This window comes from Lepidochelys kempii, chromosome 1, assembly GCF_965140265.1.
Source record: "Lepidochelys kempii isolate rLepKem1 chromosome 1, rLepKem1.hap2, whole genome shotgun sequence".
Lineage (NCBI taxonomy): Eukaryota > Metazoa > Chordata > Testudines > Cheloniidae > Lepidochelys > Lepidochelys kempii.
Genome location: NC_133256.1, coordinates 1296439 through 1316530, shown reverse-complemented (window position 1 = coordinate 1316530; position 20092 = coordinate 1296439). Strand labels below are relative to the sequence as shown.

The following is a 20092-nucleotide window of genomic DNA, read 5'->3' as shown; positions in this document are numbered from 1 at the left end:
CTAGGTATGTGTTAGATTATGATTTCTTTAAATGGCTGAGAAAAGAATTGTGCTGAATAGAATAACTATTTCTGTCTGTGTATCTTTTTTGTAACTTAAGGTTTTGCCTAGAGGGGTTCTCTATGTTTTTTAATCTAATTACCCTGTAAGATATCTACCATCCTGATTTTACAGGGGGGATTTCTTTATTTCTATTTACTTCTATTTTTTATTAAAAGTCTTCTTGTAAAACACTGAATGCTTTTTCATTGTTCTCAGATCCAAGGGTTTGGGTTTGTGGTCACCTATGCAAATTGGTGAGGCTTTTTATCCAACATTTCCCAGGAAAGGGGGGGTGCAAGTGTTGGGAGGATTGTTCATTGTTCTTAAGATCCAAGGGTCTGGGTCTGTAGTCACCTAGGCAAATTGGTGAGGCTTTTTACCAAACCTTGTCCAGGAAGTGGGGTGCAAGGTTTTGGGAAGTATTTTGGGGGGAAGGACGCGTCCAAACAGCTCTTCCCCAGTAACCAGTATTAGTTTGGTGGTGGTAGCGGCCATTCCAAGGATAACGGGTGTAATATTTTGTACCTTGGGGAAGTTTTGACCTAAGCTGGTAAAGATAAGCTTAGGAGGTTTTTCATGCAGGTCCCCACATCTGTACCCTAGAGTTCAGAGTGGGGGAGGAACCTTGACAACTCCTGACCTATTCAACCCCCCCTGCTCCTTGTCTCCTGCCCGCCCCCTCCCGGGACCCCCCCACGCCAAACTGCCCCCCAGGACCTCACCCCCATCCAACTCTCCTGCTTCCTATCCCCTGACTGCCCTGACCACTATCCATACCCCCGCCCCCTGACTGCCCCCCTCAGAACTCCTGACCCTTCCAACCCCCCACTCCTTGTCCCCTGACTGCCCCCTCCCAAGACCCCCTGTCTCAAACCACCCCCTCCCAGGACCCCACTCCCTATCCAACACCCCTGCTCCCTGTCCCATGACTGGCCTGATGCCTATCCACACCCCTGCCCCCTGACAGGTTCTCCAGAACACCAGAAATTTCTGCCCCTATATCTTGCCTCCCAAGGTGTTCCCTCCACTAGTGCTGACAGCTTCGATATGCTTCATGCCTGGTTGTGCAGAGGCTAACTTTACAGTGGGAGAAGTGAGAGGTGCCTGAGGGGGTTCTGGGCTCAGGGTTGCAGCATTTGCATGGACCAGCTGCTCCCTCCTTTCTCCCAGCACAGGGCATATATTCCTCAGGTGATCAGAGGAATTACAATGGTAGACCCTTCTGGACTCTTCTCTCTTTACAGGAGATTTGGGTCAGGGATTGTAGGAGTGAGGTAAATTAGAACCCTGCCTCTCATCGAGTTTAAACCCCTCTGTCTGTGGTTTCTTCACCACAGCTGCTTGTGTCTGCTCAAAATCATCAGCTAGAAAAGAGATCTCATCCACGGTTTTTGTCATTTTGTCCCTCAGACACTGTTTTACACCATCTTTGCACATGTTTAACAAATGCTCCTGAGCAACAAAGTCAAACATTCCTTCAAAGCGTGTAATACCTTTGCCCCTTTCCCACTTCCCCATCAAATCGTTCATTTTGTTTACATGTCCCAGCCTGCTCGTACCAGCCCCCTCCTGGTGGAGTGGGAGGGATCTGGTGCAGCTTTTCCAGCAAGTCCAATGTGTGTCTCTGCTGTCCCTCTTTCTCCTCAATAATTTGTTCTTTTGGTTCCACAGATCACAGCCTCCTCTCTGGCATCCTCTGCCTGCTTCAGCGCCACAATTCACCTATGTCTGCGAGCTCAGCACCTCCACGTTTTCCACTGTTTCACTGTTTTCACTCATCTTGTTGCTTTTCTGTCCCTACTTCCCTTTCCTGAAATAAACAAGCGGAAAGGAGCAACCTGGTAACCTCTTTGACTCTGCTTCAGACACCACCCGTAACGTCTCACTAAAACTCTCCACACTAGTGGGTGAAGTGCAAATCTCACCCAGCAGAGCAAGCTGCTCATTTTACCCTGCTAACAGCACCACTGCGATGTACTTCCCCAGGTGCAACCTGGAAGTGGGCTACTCCTGAGCCTTTTCGCATACCAGTCTGGGCCCCCTCTCACACTGTGAGAAGCTGAAAACCCCTCCAGGTCCTGCATTCGCACAAACATTCCCAGGCAGGGACAGACCTAGGTGTGTTACATGAATGCTGTTGCCAACCACCCATGAACCAACAGTAGAAAGGTTCCAGCCAATTCTCCCCAGAGCTGTGTCATCTTGCCCTGATGAGAAGTCAGACCAGGGTAAGTTTATTACCCAGTCTGCCCCTCCCTCAAAGTGTCAAAGTGGAACGAATAATGCACCAGCCCCTGTTCCTGAGAAGATTTCCCTTTATACTTCAAACAACGCTCTGGTTTAGTAAAAAAAAAAAAAAACACAAAAAAAAAACAGATTAATTAAGTACAAAAAGATAGATGTTAAGTGATTGAAAATAATAACTTTGAAATAATAAGATCAAAGTAGATTATCTAAGAAATAAAGCAAAATCACAACCTGAGGTCTGTACGCTAGACAGTCTATATACACTCAGTGGCAGTCTTTTTGTGCTGCCGAAGCTTTGGGCGCCCACGTGATCACTGGCCGGGCAGTGGCATTCCTCGCTGTGCCCACTTCAGAATTTGCTGCTCTTTGTGTCTAGTAACGTATCCCCAGCAAGAAAGCTTCCAAAAGTAAAACACCACTGATGAGGGCAGCTGTGGGTTCAGTATAACCTCGCTCCTGATCTTGTGCTGCCCCGTGATATGGAGCAGCTGCTGGAGACCAGGAGCATTGAAAATGTCAGCCCAGAGTTCCTCAGCCCCTGCATTTTGCTTCCATCCCCTGGAGCTGGGGTACCCATTGTTCTATAGATCTGCATCTTTGCAATAAGCCTGCTGCTGCAACATCCCCACAAAGCCTGAGGAAGGGAAGAAGGCAGCCGCTGCTACTCTGTGAACACCCACATCTTTCGAGGAGCCTCCAGCCCTGTCTATGAAGCTGCCACCTGCCCAGTAATCCCTCCAGACAGGTTCATACTGAGCTGGTTGCAGTTTGCAGCTGCAGATTGCTAGAGAGTAATGGCCAGGGTCTTCCTTTTACCTGTATTAATAACCAGACTAATGAGCACTGCTTCTTGCTGCACTGGAGGTGCTAGGGCTCTTAACTGGAATAACTATAAAAAATGTCAACATGAACAAGACATCTTCTGTCCTAATGTCATTTGAAAAGTTTAACAAACTGTTTTGCCTGTAAGTTTCAAAAAAAAAAACAATTCAGACTGAAGCAGACACCCAGTGTGGGAAATTCCAGTCCAAATGATTAAAGATTTTTTGAACTTATAGGAAACTGAAAATAAGGTCTTCTAACTGATGTTGTCAAATAAACTTCATTAACGGTGGTGTCACCAGCACCACCTATCCATTTGTGAATCCCATTCAGTTAAGCTCTTTGCTCCAGTAATGACTGTGGAGAGGAGTTCAACAAGCCAAATATCATGGAATCATAGAATCATAGAAGATTAAGGTTGGAAGGGACCTCAGGAGGTCACCTAGTCCAACCCGCTGCTCAAAGCAGGACCAACATGAACTAAAACATCCCAGCCAGGGCTTTGTCAAGCCGGGCCTTAAAAACCTCTCAGGATGGAGAGTCCACCACCTCCCTATGTAACCCATTCCAGTGCTTCACCCCCCCCTCCACTACTGAAATAGTGTTTCTTAATATCCAACCTAGAGCTCCCCCACTGCAACTTAAGACCATTGCTGAAAGCTAAGGAAATAAGCCACACAATAGTCTCTTTCCTCAGAACTTTACAGCTGAGCTTTCGGGGCCCACAAGCTTTATGGTGCACAATCTCGGCTGCCTGCCTCACAGTCCTGCTCCCAAAGCTCAGCTGATTTTATAGGGTTTCCTGGCTTCCCTCTGTGCTCCAGACAGGCCTGTCAGCCCCAGCACTGTGTCCTCACTGTACTCAATGCAGGTTCCTTGCCAGGCTGCACCAGATCCCATCCCAGCCCTGCAGCATGGGGAGCCCAGATTGCGGTGGGGGAGGGGAGGATGGTGGAGATGATCCAGCAAGTGGATGGGGTTGGAAAGGAGGGGAGCGAGCAACAGCATGGTGCTTTGGGGGGAAAGGCGTAGCTTGGGCGGGGCACGGGAGGAAGAGGCTGAGAAGCGAGCGGGGCCTTTCGGGAGATGGAACAGGGAAAGCTGCCTTGTGGAAAGAGGTGGGGCAGGGGGCAGGGCTTTGGGGAATAGACTGGGCAGGATGCGGGGCCTCAGAGGTCAAGTTAAAAACAATTAGAATGGTGGCAATCCTATGAGCTATACACAAACCGATTCCTCAGTTTGTCACACTGACACAGCACAGTAAGTCCAAGAAAGGATTTAATGTCAATTTGACTGTCCAGTAAGTGATTCAGGGAAGGGGGCCCAGCACCATGTCACCAGACAACTCTGCATGGAGCTCATTCTCAGATTCAGAGCACATGAAGGACACTTTAGGCCCCTTTATGAGTAAGGAGCCGGAGCAGTCTTACCCGGATCTTTTTGGTCCTCACCCCGTAGATGATGGGGTTTAGCATGGGGGGCACCAGGAGGTACACGTTGGCAATGAGAATGTGGAAATGAAGGGGCACATTCTGGGCAAATCTGTACATGAGGGAGATGAAAAAACGTGGGATGTAAAAGGCTAAAATGACACAGAGGTGGGAGACGCAGGTTTCAAATGTCTTGAGCCGGGCGTCCTTTGTGGGGAGGCTGAATATGGCCCTGAGGATCTGGGTATAGGACACAGCGATAAAAATCCCATCCAGACCCATCACACAGAATGTCACAAAGAGTCCGTAGAAAGTACTGACATGGGTGTCGGCACAGGCCAGCTTCGCCAAGGCTATGTGCAAACAGTACGGCTGGGGGATGATGTTGGTTGTGCAATACGGCCACTGTCTTACCAGGAAGGGAAAGGGCAGTACGACTATGCTGCTGCGCAGAACCACGGCCAGGCCCATCTTGGCCACCATAGGGTTTGTCAGGATGGTGGAATGTCTCAGGGGATCACAGATGGCCACATAGCGATCCAATGCCATGGCCACACAGATTCCAGACTCCATCACTGAGAAGCAGTGAGTGAAGTACATCTGGGTGAGGCAGGCACTGAAATTGATCTCCTTGGAATTGAACCAGAAGATTGCCAGCATTTTGGGCAGGGTGGACGTGCACAGGATCAGGTTGGTAACAGCCAGCATGCAGAGGAAATAGTACATGGGCTCATGGAGGCTCGGCTCCGTCTTCACGATGAAGAGGATGGTTAAGTTCCCCAAGACGGCGATGGCGAACATGGTGCAGAAGGGGATGGAGATCCAGACATGGGCTGCCTCCAGGCCAGGAATGCCCAGCAGGATGAAGGTGGAGGGGTTGGTGCAGTCGGTTGTGTTGGAATCTGACATAGAGTAGGAGAGAAGTTCTCTCCTGCTTGTACCACGTGTTTCCATGACTTCCTGTAGATGCCCAGAGTGATGGTCGCAGTAAAACTACCTGGATGGAGAGACAGTGTTAAATGAGACACTGCATGTACTACTGGGGGCTGTTCTCATGAGTGAAGCAGATTGGTCGCCCTTCACACACTGAAAAATGATATTTTAATAATTCAGAGAAATGAACTATGAACAAATGACCTTACTAATCTGAATTCCATATTTTATGGTGCTCTCTGCCTCAATAATTCCCACTCATCGTGGTGTGGGAAACCTTACTGGGCACCAGTAGGAAACACAAGTGTGGATACTGGTTATTCATCATTGGTCCTTAGACCTTATCTATACTACCAAGTTTTTTTTCGCTCAAAGCAGTTTTTGATGAAGAAACAGCGGCGGTGTACACACTGCAAAGCCACTTTCAACAATGGAACTGCTCAGTTTCAGTGACAGAATATAACCACTTTGAGAGGAGGTTTAAGGCTTTTTACGGAAAATTTTTGTTTATTTTATTGCTGAAATGGGCTCCACAAGGCATCCAACATTACCCATCCTGACTGCTGTGGTGAACAGTTTCAACTCCTCTCCCCTCCAACGAGGTGAACAGCTTCCAGCCTTCCCCCTTTAAAGGCTCAGGAATTTTAAAATTAATCTTCCCGTTTGCTGGGTGTGGAGTGCTCACACCACACTTTCCCAGGTGGCCATGGCAGCTCCACGCTTGGGCCACTGTGGAGCTCCTGAATCTGCTCCGTATTTGGGGAGAGGAGGCTGTGCAGTCCCATCTGCGCTCCAGCCCTAGGAACTGCGATACCTAAGGGCAGATTTCATGCAGCTTGTGGGAAAAGAGCTGTGATCAGGACACCCTGCAGTGCACAGCAAAGGGGAAGGACCTGAGGCACGCGTACCAGAAGGCAGGGGAGGCAAACAGTATCTGTGTTGCTGTGCCACAGAGCTGCCATTTTTATAAGAAGTTGGATGTTATCTTCAAAAGTGACCCCATTTCCACCACCAAGAACCCTGTGGGTACTTCGGTGGGGGTACTCCTATCAGTGTAGTTAATCCACCTCTCTGAGAGGTAGTAGCTCTTTCGATGAAGAATTCTTCAGTAGACTTCTTGCTGTATATACCAGGGTTAGGTTGCTCTAGCTATATCTCTGAGGGGTGTGATTTTTTTTTCGATTGCAAAAAGGAGCAAATGCACTTTTCATTTGCATTAGCAGAGGCCTAGCATGCCAGTCACGGGAGGGGAGAGTAGCCATTCGCTTGGTGATGGTGAGGCCTCAGCTGGAGTATTGTGCCCAGTTTGGTTCTCCAATATATAGGAGGGATGTAGAGAAACTGGAAAGGATCCAGAGCAAGTGACAAAGATGAGCCACAGGGTGGAATGGAAGCCATACGAGCAAAGGCTGAAGAAACTGGGTATGATCAGTTTGGAAAAGGGAGGATTTTGGGGGGACCTGAGAGCGGTCTGGAGATACTTGAAAGGTTGCCATAAAAAAGATGGAGGAAAGTTGTTCTCTGTTGCCACATGGGGCAGGGAAGAGGCAATGGGTTCAAACTACAGCACAGCAGATTTAGATTTAATCTCAGATAAACTTCCCAACTGTAAGAACATGAGGACAATGGAACAGACGCCCAGGCAGGTTGTGGAAAGTCCTTCATTAGAGGTTTTCAACAGGAGGCTGGATAGTCATCTGTCTGGGGTGGTTTAGACACAACAAATCCTGCATCTAGGCAGAGGTTAGACTAGCTGATCCTTGTAGCACCTTTTAACTCTGTTGCTCTTTTGATTCCATGATATCAAATCCTGGTGTCGACCAGGTCTTATTCAAACACAAGTTATGGAGCTCAATACTGGGGTAACTGGGAGAAATGTAATGGCCTGTCTTACACAGGAGGTCAGACTGGATGATCTAATGGTCCCCTCTGACTATAAACCCGAGGAATCTATCAATATAGAAAGTAGTCCAGGCATTTATATTTATTCTGTCTCATAACACACAAACAAGGGAATATTCAATTACACTGAAAAGCTGAACATATAAAATTGATAAAAGAAAACTTGTTACATAAAACATATTTGGCCTGTGGAACTCCTTGCCACAGACATTATTGGAGCAAAGAGCTTAGCAGAACGGGATTCACAAATGGATTGGCCATAGTTGGCCATAGTTGGTGGTGCTTGTAAGAGCCCCACCCCCTCCCCTACCCCATTAACAGCCAAAGCCCTAAATTTCAAGAGGAGGCGGTTACAGTGTCTGTGCATTAACACACAGCTGGCTCTTGAGGTTTTACTCAGTTCTTACTCCAGACTGGATGTTTTTCTGCAATATCTGCTTGAGGGCTTGTCTACATTTAAAAAATGACAGCAGGGCTGCAACAGAGGCCTGAGCAAACTGCGGCTCGCGACCTCTGAATCTAGCCTTGTATTGGACGTCTACTAACAACTTTCATCCTGAAGGATCCACTGTGCCACTGAAATTAAGCCACCTTAGGGCTGGAGCCCATAATCGAGGGTCACAGTAAAGAGGGGCATTTTGGCCCATGATACTAGAGCAAATTCAGCACCTGTGGCAAGGACCCTCGGATGTTTAGTGGCTGTGTGGAGCAGAAATGAATTCAGACCTACTCTCTGTCGCATCATACGTATGTTGCACTTGGTTTGTCAAACCGAAAGAGATGGGTACCTGTGATTTCTGGGACGGAAGTCTCTTTGCTGGGAATCCCCCTCAGGCAGCCGTGTCCCACCCCTCTGTCACCCCAGCATCTGCAGTAGTATCCCATGCCGAGAGCTGACACAGGGATGTGCACTGTTTATAATATAGCTCTGTGCAATCCCAGTGGGGTTCGCCCAGCTCCTAGGGGAGAAGCGGTGTCTGGATGCAAACAGGCTGGAGACCAGACACTCTCTAGCCAGTCCCTCTCTTTCCATTGCCGTGCTATGTGCTTGTTATCCAGCTTCAACAGTAAACAGCAATTAAGGGACCTTCCCAAAGGGAAATGAGAACTCTTGATCTCTGTGCTAAGTCAGAGAGGAATTGGCTGCTCTGTGTAGGTGTGTATATATAGAAATTATAGTTGATTACTAAGGAAGCTAGGGAGAGTGCCTAGGTCTCTTAGGGTCTGATGCTAAGTGCCCAGGAGGCATGGATAGATAGTAGACAGACAGATCTGGAGAAAGATGACTGAGGGGAGACACAAACACTTTCTGGAGGCACATGGGACTTTCACTAAGTGATCAAAGATCAGTAATTCTCACATTAACTATTACCATACCACATAGAACCTTTCATTGAAGGATCTTCTAAATACGTAGCAAAGGAAAGTCACTATGAACATATCCCTATTATATCCATAGGTAAACTGAAGGACAGGGAGACATGACTTGGTCAAAGTCAAACAGAGAATGAAAGACAGAACCCAAGAGTCCTGAGTTTCCTGCCATAACAGCAGTCTCTCCATCAGTAACTGAATGCATGATAAGCGGGAAATGGACTCATACTGTCATAGGGTGTGTTCATGGGGTGTCCTGACAGACTTCTGTAGGGTTCAACCTGGAACAGAGGTACCACTGAGCACTCTGACATACCAACCTGGGCCCCTCTCATACTGTGAGGCTCTGAAAAGCTTCAAGCCCATCCGGGTCTTGCACTTACACAGTTACATCAGAGCTGTACTGTCTTGCCCTTGTCAGAAGACTGACCAGTGTAAGTTTACTGCCCTGCCCCTTTCCCTCAATGTGGAGAGGACAATACACCAGCCCCTGTTCCTCAGCAGATTTCCCTTTGTACTTCAAACAACACACTGTTTTAGGTAAATAAATAGAAAGCAGATGTACTAAGTACAGAAAGATGGATTTTAAGTCGTTATAAGTTTTAGAGAACAAATCAAAGTTGGTTACTTAAGAAATAACCAAAATTGCAATCTAAGATCTATTTGCAAGTCAGGATTTGAATCAAGGAGTGTCTCACCCTGATGGGAAAAACAGCCCACCCATCTTTCAGACACAGGATAGAAACCCCTTCAGCTTGGGACAACATACCCAGTTCAGTTCTTATCCCTGAGGTGGTTCCGGGTGTTGAGTTGTGGGGGGAGTGAGTCCAAGTGACAATGTCACTTTCCCCCATTACAGCTTCTGCCATGTGGAGGGAACTTCATTTTTCCAAGCAAAAGCCCCCAGCGCAGTTAGTGAAAATCTTCAGGCACAAGACGGAGTTCAGTGTCACATGAGCTGGTCACGTGCCCTTGCATGCTTCGATAATTCATAGCAGGGACCATTATCCATATCCTGGCTCAACATTCACAGGAACATCCATCAGGTGGGGATAATCTTCTTCTAAGGCCTATCATGTTTCTTAATGCACCATTACCTTGAATGGTCCATTCATAATATGCTGTCTAGATGGGATGTGAACTACATTGTGGCTGTTACCAAAGAGCAAACACATTTGAAATACAGGTACATAGTCAATATTCATAACTTTAGGTAAAAAAGAATACATGCATACAAATAGGGTAATCATGTTCTGTAAATGATAACTTTTCCATTGATACATTACAGGACAAACTTTATATAAAACACATTGTAATCATATGACCATGGTAAATATGGTGACGCGAGGGTGTTGCTTTGGAGCACATAATATCAGAACTCGCCCCTTAGTTTACTGCAGGAGTGTTTCTCAATGACTAATGCAGTGTCAGTGTGCCAAATGCCTTAATTGGGTTTTGACCATACAACTCCCAAATGTTGCAAGCATTGTGGTGTTACCCACAGGTGTTCTTGCAAAGTTCTGTGTCCCTCCAACACTTTGTAGATCAGGCTAGTGAACTCAAAAGTCAGCAAGTGTGCCTTCTTAGGGTCACTAGAGAAACTCTATTAATGTCTGTGCAGCATTGTTTACCATTGTGCTTTTCCAACTGGTGATATCTCAACAACGATATTCTACAAGGCCATGAAGTGGTGTGACTCAGTTTCCCCTTTTACACAGCAGACCAGGTTTATTATGCTTTCCCTGCTGAGAGAAGCTTTGAACCTCTTTACAGATGTTGGCTGAGAAGCACTATCCCCTGAGAAGCACTATAGGTCTTCTTGTTTACTACTCATAGCACGGCAAATAGCTTTTCCCAAAAATCATGCATTTTACAACTTTTCATCAGATTTACCATCACTGCCAAATTCTTTGTTGTTAGGTTTACTATTAGTATCAAACTTTGCATCATCAGATTTAACATCATCACCAAATCTTTTATCCCAGGTAGATGTTTCCATATATTTTTATTCTACCATGCCTTTTGCTTGGACAATTTGGTTTGTTCAACATCCATTGGGTTGTTCAATTGCTCTATGAACCTCAGTATGTATTAATTTACTGTTTTTTCTTTTCCCTCAGTGTCCCGTTCAGAAGGGATCTCAGTCTAAGTTTATCTTTGGTGTCTTGGTATGCCCGGGGTGAGGTAAGGATGTAAGGGGACTTTGCATTTTTGCTTGCCCTCTGTGGAGCAAAGAGGAATGGGGTAAAAAGGAACGTGCTTCCCACCAAGTGTAAAACACTCTGTCTGTGCTTTATTCAGAATAGATTCTTGTGTCTGCTCAAAATTATCACCTAGAGAAGCCATCTCATCCACAGTTTTCATGCTTTTCTCCCACAGATACTGTGTTACATCATCTTAACATATATTTAAGAAATGTTCCTCAGCAACAACATCAAACACTCCTTCAAAGCTTGTAACTCCTTTGCTCCTTGCCCACTTCCCCATCAAATCCTTCATTTTATTCACATATTCCGCATTACTCATACCAGCACCCCTCTGAGGATTTGTCAGTTTCACTCTATATGTTTCAGGAGTAATCTGAAATTGTTTCAAATCCATTTCTTTGAAATTAGAATAATCTAAATGATTCTCAATTAGCATTTTATTGACTATATCCAGATCTTCACCAATTAACTTTGCAACTAAAGTGGGCATCTTCTGGTTATCAGGAATCATATGAATCACAAATAGCGTCTCAAAGCTAGTGAAGTATTCAGCGATATCACCTGCCTCGTTGTATTCAGGACACATCTGTTCTGATTGGTGGACTTTTCAAGAGGTCCCTGCCTTTCTCCTTTCCAACCTCTGACCACCTCTCCAGTCAAAGTTTTTTTCTTCTAGCTGTGTTCTAAAGTGTTGAGTTGTGGGGGGAATGAGACCAAGTGGTGATAACACTTCCCCCTTTTCTAGCTTCTGCCATGTGGAGGGAACTTCATTGTCCCAAACAGAGATACCAGCACAGTTAGTGGAAAAGTACAGGCACAAGGTGGAGTCCCGTGTCACATGAGCTGGCCACATGCCCTTCCATGCTTTGATGAGTCACAGCAGGGGCCTTTACCCATATTTCGGCTACAGGTGGGGAAAAGCTTCTACCATGGCCCATTGTGTTCATCGATGAGCCACCCAGTCAAATATCCATTCACAATGTGCTGGCTAGACTGGATTTAAACTACTTTGTGGGAGTTACCACAGGAGCAAACACATTTGAAATACAGGTAGCTCATCAACATTTGTTACTTCAGAGGCAAAAATGATACAGACACACAGATAGGATAATCACATGCAGCAAACCACGGTGTTTCCATAGATACCTCACATGACATATTTTGTACAAGATTTGTTGGAACTATATAACAGTGGTGAAAGTGGGGTGCCAGGGTTTTGCTTTGGGGGTAGAGAGTGTCACAGCAATGTACCTATAGAACTGGAGCTCTCTGAATCCTAATTTGTATTTTTATATAAGACAGACATCCATGTCCTGAAAAAGACTGCATTCTCCTCTGTACCGTAGGAGAAAAGCATTCCGAGGTACAGAGCAAAGGAAACTAGCCTCAGGGCCTTGGCGCTTGGTGTGCAGCTCCCCGCTCCCAGAAGGAGGCGCTAGAATGGAAGCTGCACCCTGAGACTGGGCCTAGAGACCCAGAACTAGAAACTCAGAGCGAGAGGCCCCCATCTGGTGGGCATCCAGCCACGGGAGCTTGCGCAGGTCTGTGACAGCAAACCTGGAGCTGCTTCCTTGATGCTAGGGGACTGTGAGTGGAAGGAGAGTGGGGTGGGTGATCCCAAACCTGTGTGAAGAGGTCCACAAGCTGTTCTCTTCACCCTAACGTGGTTCAGCTCTCCCAGACTCTCCCATTGCTTCAGCACGCCCTTGCCATAGCTCCCCATTGGGCGCACTCTGTTTCTAGATTCTCTCTTTCCGGGCACAGGATTGTTAAAGCAACAGACCCAGGCCTTGCAAATGGGGTTTCTAAAACATTTCCTTTACTTTAGACAGCACAAGAGATCCCGAATACACACGATACAATACCTGCCCACCATTCCCTGCCTCAGTGAACACAAGATCATGTAACCCTTCTGCCCGTCAGAGTTGGCAGCAACAAGGGCCGGGTTCAATATCTAGGGGATCCATTCCAATAACACAATGCAAACCGGCTCGAGCCCCCACCCAGTGACCTGGGACAAATATATACCACCCCCCGCTGGGCGCCTCCAAGAGGCAATACTTCCCCTCTCGCAAGCACATAGTCTGAGTGTAGCTAAAGCCTTTTAATAACAGAGAGAAACAATGTGGCATTATGTTGGGGAAACACCACCAACAGGATTCATAACACAACCCAGGAGAAAAAAAAAACCCACCCCAGGCAAATTGGGGCATGCCCTTTTCCCTTTGGTTCTTGAGTCCAGCAACCCCAAATCACCCAAAGTCCCAAAAGTCCAATGCCCCAAAAGTCTCTGTCCCTGGTCAGGGCAGCCCCAGAGTTCGAAAGTTTATCTGCGGAGCTTTACCTCCCAACCTGGGTGGAAATGGGACGGGGGTAAGAGGCACCTTACGTGATCTGAAGCTGACCGCCCCATAGCTCCATAGCGGCGCTCCGCTCCGCCAGCCGCCCCACAAACTCCTTCGCTCAGCTGCACTCTGCTCCACCAGCCGCCCCACGAACTCCTTCGCTCCGCTCCACAGCCCACAAGCAGCTCCTGCCATCCACACACTGCTCCGTGTCAAACTATTCCACAATATATTTTCAGGCTCCCCCACTACTTAACACAACACTCAGTTATTTCAGCTCTTAGGTGAATTCAGCTTATAGTAGGGGAGCCCCAGTGCTGGTGCACTGTCAGCCCAAAGTGAGCTCAGCAGCCTATAACTAGACTTCTAATGAAATCAAAATTAGATCTGATATTCCACAGTGGAGAGAGGAGAAAGTGCAATTAGCATGTAAGGCCCTCACCAAGGGGCCCATGCCACCAAGTATTAATACTTGTCCCCAGACTCTTTCTATTCACACAGTTTTGGAACCCATGGCCCTTGCCTAGCGAGTTCTACTTAGTTGATGGTGAATCCCTCCATCATAACAAAAGGCCACGTACAGTTCCAAGCACAGTTCCCATAATCAGGGTAATAACAATTTATTCTTCCTGCCCCAATAACAGAGACACTGGGGATCCCACAGCAGCCAAAGTGACCATTTGGGCAGCTATGTTCTCATTCTAGGTGTGGTGGGTGTGCCTATGCAAATGAGATCGGCCCCTGAAGTTCTTTTCCACAACTTGCCACACCTCACCACCAGATGTCAGGGTGGAGCTCATCCTGACACTGCTTACATCATAAGAACGGCCATACTGGGCCAGACCATAGCTCCATGTAGCCCCGTATCCTGTCTTCCGACAGTGACCAATGCCAAGTATTCCAGAGGGAATCCAAACCCTGTCGACCATTCCTAGCTTCTGGCAAACAGAGGGAAGGGACACCATCCCTGCCTATCCTGGTTAATAGCCATTGATGGGCCTATCCTCTATGATTTTATCTAGTCCTTTTTTTTTTTAATCCTGTTATAATTGTGACCTTCCCAACATCCTCTGGCAAGGTGTTCCACAGGTTGACTGTGCATTGTGTGTAGGAAAGCTCCCTTTTTTTTTTGTTTTAAACCTGCTCCCTATTCATTTCATTTGGTGTCCCCTTGTTCTTGTGTTATGAGAAGGCTTAAATAACACTTCTGTATATACTTTCTGCACACGAGTCATGATTTTATGATATTCTCCATCTTATTATCTATCCCTTTCTTAATCATTACCAACATTCTGTTCCCTTTTTTGACTGTTCCTGCCAATTGAATGGATGTTTTCAGAGAACTATCGACAATTACTCGAAGATCGCTTTCCTGAGTGATAAAAACTCATTTAGACCCCATCATTTTATACGCATATTTGGCTTATTTGGAATGATGTTTTCCAACGTGCATGACTTTGTCCACAGCACCCTGGAGGAATCTTTGGGGTTTGTTCAGAGCCCTTTGGCGTGTCCAGGGGCCACCTCCTGGAACTCCTGGCTTCTCCTCCAGCTTGAATCGGCACACACTGCTCAGATTCCTTTCTGCTGGAAGATACGGAGCACCCTCTCCCGGATCTGTTTGTTTTTCACCCCATACACAACAGAGTTTAGCATGGGGGCCAACAGAGATTGGCCACCAGGATGTGGACATGGTGGGGAACATTGAGGCCAAAGGGTTGGGTGAGGAAGATGAAGAGGCCAGGGCTGTAGTACGCCAGGACGACACACAAGAGAGATGTGCAGGTGCTGAAGGCCTTGAGACGGCAGCAGCCTCACACAGCCTGGAGGATCATAGCACAGGACACAGAGAAGATAAGCACATCAAATCTCACCAGCATAAAAGCCACAAACAGGCCATAAATGGCACTGACTGTAGCATCCCCACATCAGCTTCACCACGGCCATGTGCTCACAGTATGAGTGGGAGATGAGGCAGCGCTGGAAGAAGGGCAGCCTGCGGACAAGGAGGGAGAAGGGGCTCACCAGAAGGACCCCACGTGCCAGCACCAGGCTTCCCCTTGTCACTATGGCTGGGACGGACAGGATGCTGGAGTGCCATAGGGGGCAGCAGATGGACATGTAGTGATCCAAGGCCAGGGCCAAGAGCATGCCCGAGTCCACCGACGAGATGGAGTGGACAAAGAACATCTGGGTGAGGCAGGCGTAGAACGCAATCTCCCTGGAGCCCAGCCAGAAGATGCTCAGCTTTTTGGGCAGGGTGGACGTGGATAGAACCAGGTCGGTGATGGCCAGCATGGCCAGGAAGAGGTGCATCAGCTCTTGCAGGCTCGACTCAGTCTTTATAATGCAGAAAACAATGACATTTCCCAGCACAGCAATGACATACATGATGCAGAAAGGGAAGGTGATCCAGAACTGGGCCTCCTGCAGCCCAAGGATGCTGACCAGGAGGAAGGCAGCAGGGAGGGAGCGGGTGGGACATGACATGAGCTGCTGTTCTTCTCCTGCCTGAGGTGGGAGAACTTTGACCCTCCAAACAAGCAGCAAAGATCCCAGGAGGGCTGATTCAATTCCTGGGAAAGAGGGGTGCAAGTGAGTTACTGAATATTGGATCCAGTTCCTCTGTTCCAAATACCAGCTTCTGCCCCAGGACAGCAACGTACACGGAATCACTGGAGTCAGGGGTTGTGGCAGCACGGTCTGTCTCTCCAGAGACAGCTTGAAGTTTTTTGGTTTGCTTTTTCTCCTTTGAGATTCAATTCCCTTTCCTGTTCTGGCTTTCCGTGTGGCATGAGTATGAGAAGACTGAAGCGTGATGGGGTGTTGTAGACTCTTTGTTTGTTTCCTTTCTTCTTTCTTAAACAGTGCAGCAAGAAGCAGTGCTCATTAGTCTGGTTATTAATACAGGTAAAAGGAAGACCCTGGCCATTACTCTCTAGCAATCTGCAGCTGCAAACTGCATCCAGCTCAGTATGAACCTGTCGGGAGGGATTGCTGGGCAGGTGGCAGCTTCATAGACAGGGCTGGAGGCTCCTCGAAAGATGTGGGTGTTCACAGAGTAGCAGCGGCTGCCTTCTTCCCTTCCTCAGGCTTTGTGGGGATGTTGCAGCAGCAGGCTTATTACAAAGATGCAGATCTATATAACAATGGGGACCCCAGCTCCAGGGGATGGAAGCAAAATGCAGGGGCTGAGGAACTGTGGGCTGACATTTTCAATGCTCCTGGTCTCCAGCAGCTGCTCCATATCACGGGGCAGCACAAGATCAGGAGCGAGGTTATATTGAACCCACAGCTGCCCTCATCAGTGGTGTTTTACTTTTGGAAGCTTTCTTGCTGGGGATACATTACTAGACACAAAGAGCAGCAAATTCTGAAGTGGGCACAGCGAGGAATGCCACTGCCCGGCCAGTGATCACGTGGGCGCCCAAAGCTTCGGCAGCACAAAAAGACTGCCACTGAGTGTATATAGACTGTCTAGCGTACAGACCTCAGATTGTGATTTTGCTTTATTTCTTAGATAATCTACTTTGATCTTATTATTTCAAAGTTATTATTTTCAATCACTTAACATCTATCTTTTTGTACTTAATTAATCTGTTTTTTTGTTGTTTTTTTTTACTAAACCAGAGCGTTGTTTGAAGTATAAAGGGAAATCTTCTCAGGAACAGGGGCTGGTGCATTATTCGTTCCACTTTGACACTTTGAGGGAGGGGCAGACTGGGTAATAAACTTACCCTGGTCTGACTTCTCATCAGGGCAAGATGACACAGCTCTGGGGAGAATTGGCTGGAACCTTTCTACTGTTGGTTCATGGGTGGTTGGCAACAGCATTCATGTAACACACCTAGGTCTGTCCCTGCCTGGGAATGTTTGTGGGAATGCAGGACCTGGAGGGGTTTTCAGCTTCTCACAGTGTGAGAGGGGGCCCAGACTGGTATGCGAAAAGGCTCAGGAGTAGCCCACTTCCAGGTTGCACCTGGGGAAGTACATCGCAGTGGTGCTGTTAGCAGGGTAAAATGAGCAGCTTGCTCTGCTGGGTGAGATTTGCACTTCACCCACTAGTGTGGAGAGTTTTAGTGAGACGTTACGGGTGGTGTCTGAAGCAGAGTCAAAGAGGTTACCAGGTTGCTCTGAAGCAGAGTCAAAGAGGTTACCAGGAAACAAGGTTTCCGCTTGTTTATTTCAGGAAAGGGAAGTAGGGACAGAAAAGCAACAAGATGAGTGAAAACAGTGAAACAGTGGAAAACGTGGAGGTGCTGAGCTCGCAGACATAGGTGAATTGTGGCGCTGAAGCAGGCAGAGGATGCCAGAGAGGAGGCTGTGATCTGTGGAACCAAAAGAACAAATTATTGAGGAGAAAGAGGGACAGCAGAGACACACATTGGACTTGCTGGAAAAGCTGCACCAGATCCCTCCCACTCCACCAGGAGGGGGCTGGTACGAGCAGGCTGGGACATGTAAACAAAATGAACGATTTGATGGGGAAGTGGGAAAGGGGCAAAGGTATTACAAGCTTTGAAGGAATGTTCGACTTTGTTGCTCAGGAGCATTTGTTAAACATGTGCAAAGATGGTGTAAAACAGTGTCTGAGGGACAAAATGACAAAAACCGTGGATGAGATCTCTTTTCTAGCTGATGATTTTGAGCAGACACAAGCAGCTGTGGTGAAGAAACCACAGACAGAGGGGTTTAAACTCGATGAGAGGCAGGGTTCTAATTTACCTCACTCCTACAATCCCTGACCCAAATCTCCTGTAAAGAAAGAAGAGTCCAGAAGGGTCTACCATTGTAATTCCTCTGATCACCTGAGGAATATATGCCCTGTGCTGGGAGAAAGGAGGGAGCAGCTGGTCCATGCAAATGCTGCAACCCTGAGCCCAGAACCCCCTCAGGCACCTCTCACTTCTCCCACTGTAAAGTTAGCCTCTGCACAACCAGGCATGAAGCATATCGAAGCTGTCAGCACTAGTGGAGGGAACACCTTGGGAGGCAAGATATAGGGGCAGAAATTTCTGGTGTTCTGGAGAACCTGTCAGGGGGCAGGGGTGTGGATAGGCATCAGGCCAGTCATGGGACAGGGAGCAGGGGGTTTGGATAGGGAGTGGGGTCCTGGGAGGGGGTGGTTTGAGACAGGGGGTCTTGGGAGGGGGCAGTCAGGGGACAAGGAGTGGGGGGTTGGAAGGGTCAGGAGTTCTGAGGGGGGCAGTCAGGGGGCGGGGGTATGGATAGTGGTCAGGGCAGTCAGGGGATAGGAAGCAGGAGAGTTGGATGGGGGTGAGGTCCTGGGGGGCAGTTTGGCGTGGGGGGGTCCCGGTAGGGGGCGGGCAGGAGACAAGGAGCAGGGGGGGTTGAATAGGTCAGGAGTTGTCAAGGTTCCTCCCCCACTCTGAACTCTAGGGTACAGATGTGGGGACCTGCATGAAAAACCTCCTAAGCTTATCTTTACCAGCTTAGGTCAAAACTTCCCCAAGGTACAAAATATTACACCCGTTATCCTTGGAATGGCCGCTACCACCACCAAACTAATACTGGTTACTGGGGAAGAGCTGTTTGGACGCGTCCTTCCCCCCAAAATACTTCCCAAAACCTTGCACCCCACTTCCTGGACAAGGTTTGGTAAAAAGCCTCACCAATTTGCCTAGGTGACTACAGACCCAGACCCTTGGATCTTAAGAACAATGAACAATCCTCCCAACACTTGCACCCCCCCTTTCCTGGGAAATGTTGGATAAAAAGCCTCACCAATTTGCATAGGTGACCACAAACCCAAACCCTTGGATCTGAGAACAATGAAAAAGCATTCAGTGTTTTACAAGAAGACTTTTAATAAAAAATAGAAGTAAATAGAAATAAAGAAATCCCCCCTGTAAAATCAGGATGGTAGATATCTTACAGGGTAATTAGATTAAAAAACATAGAGAACCCCTCTAGGCAAAACCTTAAGTTACAAAAAAGATACACAGACAGAAATAGTTATTCTATTCAGCACAATTCTTTTCTCAGCCATTTAAAGAAATCATAATCTAACACATACCTAGCTAGATTACTTACTAAAAGTTCTAAGACTCCATTCCTGTTCTGTCCCCGGCCAAGACGACTACAGACAGACACACAAACCCTTTGTTTCTCTCCCTCCTCCCAGCTTTTGAAAGTATCTTGTCTCCTCATTGGTCATTTTGGTCAGGTGCCAGCGAGGTTACCTTTAGCTTCTTAACCCTTTACAGGTGAGAGGAGCTTTCCCCTGGCCAGGAGGGATTTCAAAGGGGTTTACCCTTCCCTTTATATTTATGACAGGAGTTCTGAAGGGGACAGTCAGGGGGTGGGAAGTGGGAAGGGGAGTGGACAGGGGACAGGGGCCAGGCTGTTTGGGGAGGCACAGAATTTCCTACCCGACCCTCCATAGCGTTTGACAACCCCGATGTGGCCCTCAGGCCAAAAGGTTTGCCCACCCCTTCAGTAGAAGAACGTCTCCTCACTGGTCACTTGGGGGAGGGTGCCCAGGACAGAGCAGCTGATCGAACATCTGGGCACCCAGGCACTCAGGCTGTGAGAGGGATCTGTGTCGCTGACCTCACAGAAGGGAGCAGTCACACGACTCACCGGTCACGGACAGACAGAGGGGTGACGGAGGGCTCTCCATTTGAGGCCCTCATTTTTCAGCCCTTTGTTCCTGATGTTCTTGTGGAAACGAACTCTGTCTTTTTCAAAAAGGATGCAGATCCTACTAAAGAAGTGGTTGTCTGTGAAAATGCTAATGACCCATCAGACAGAGGGTAGGAGGAAATTC

The 20092-nt window shown here is 47.6% G+C and overlaps 1 protein-coding gene and 1 pseudogene across 1 annotated transcript; both read right to left on the bottom strand.

The window, feature by feature from the left end:
* Positions 1-4502: 4502 nt before the first annotated feature.
* Positions 4503-5450, bottom strand: LOC140913953 (olfactory receptor 52R1-like). The gene has a single exon (XM_073350769.1). It carries the CDS (start codon positions 5448-5450, stop codon positions 4503-4505), a length of 948 nt encoding a protein of 315 aa, XP_073206870.1.
* Positions 5451-14874: 9424 nt separating this feature from the next.
* On the bottom strand, positions 14875-15792 carry LOC140913852 (olfactory receptor 52R1-like; annotated as a pseudogene).
* Between the last annotated feature and the right edge of the window lie 4300 nt (positions 15793-20092).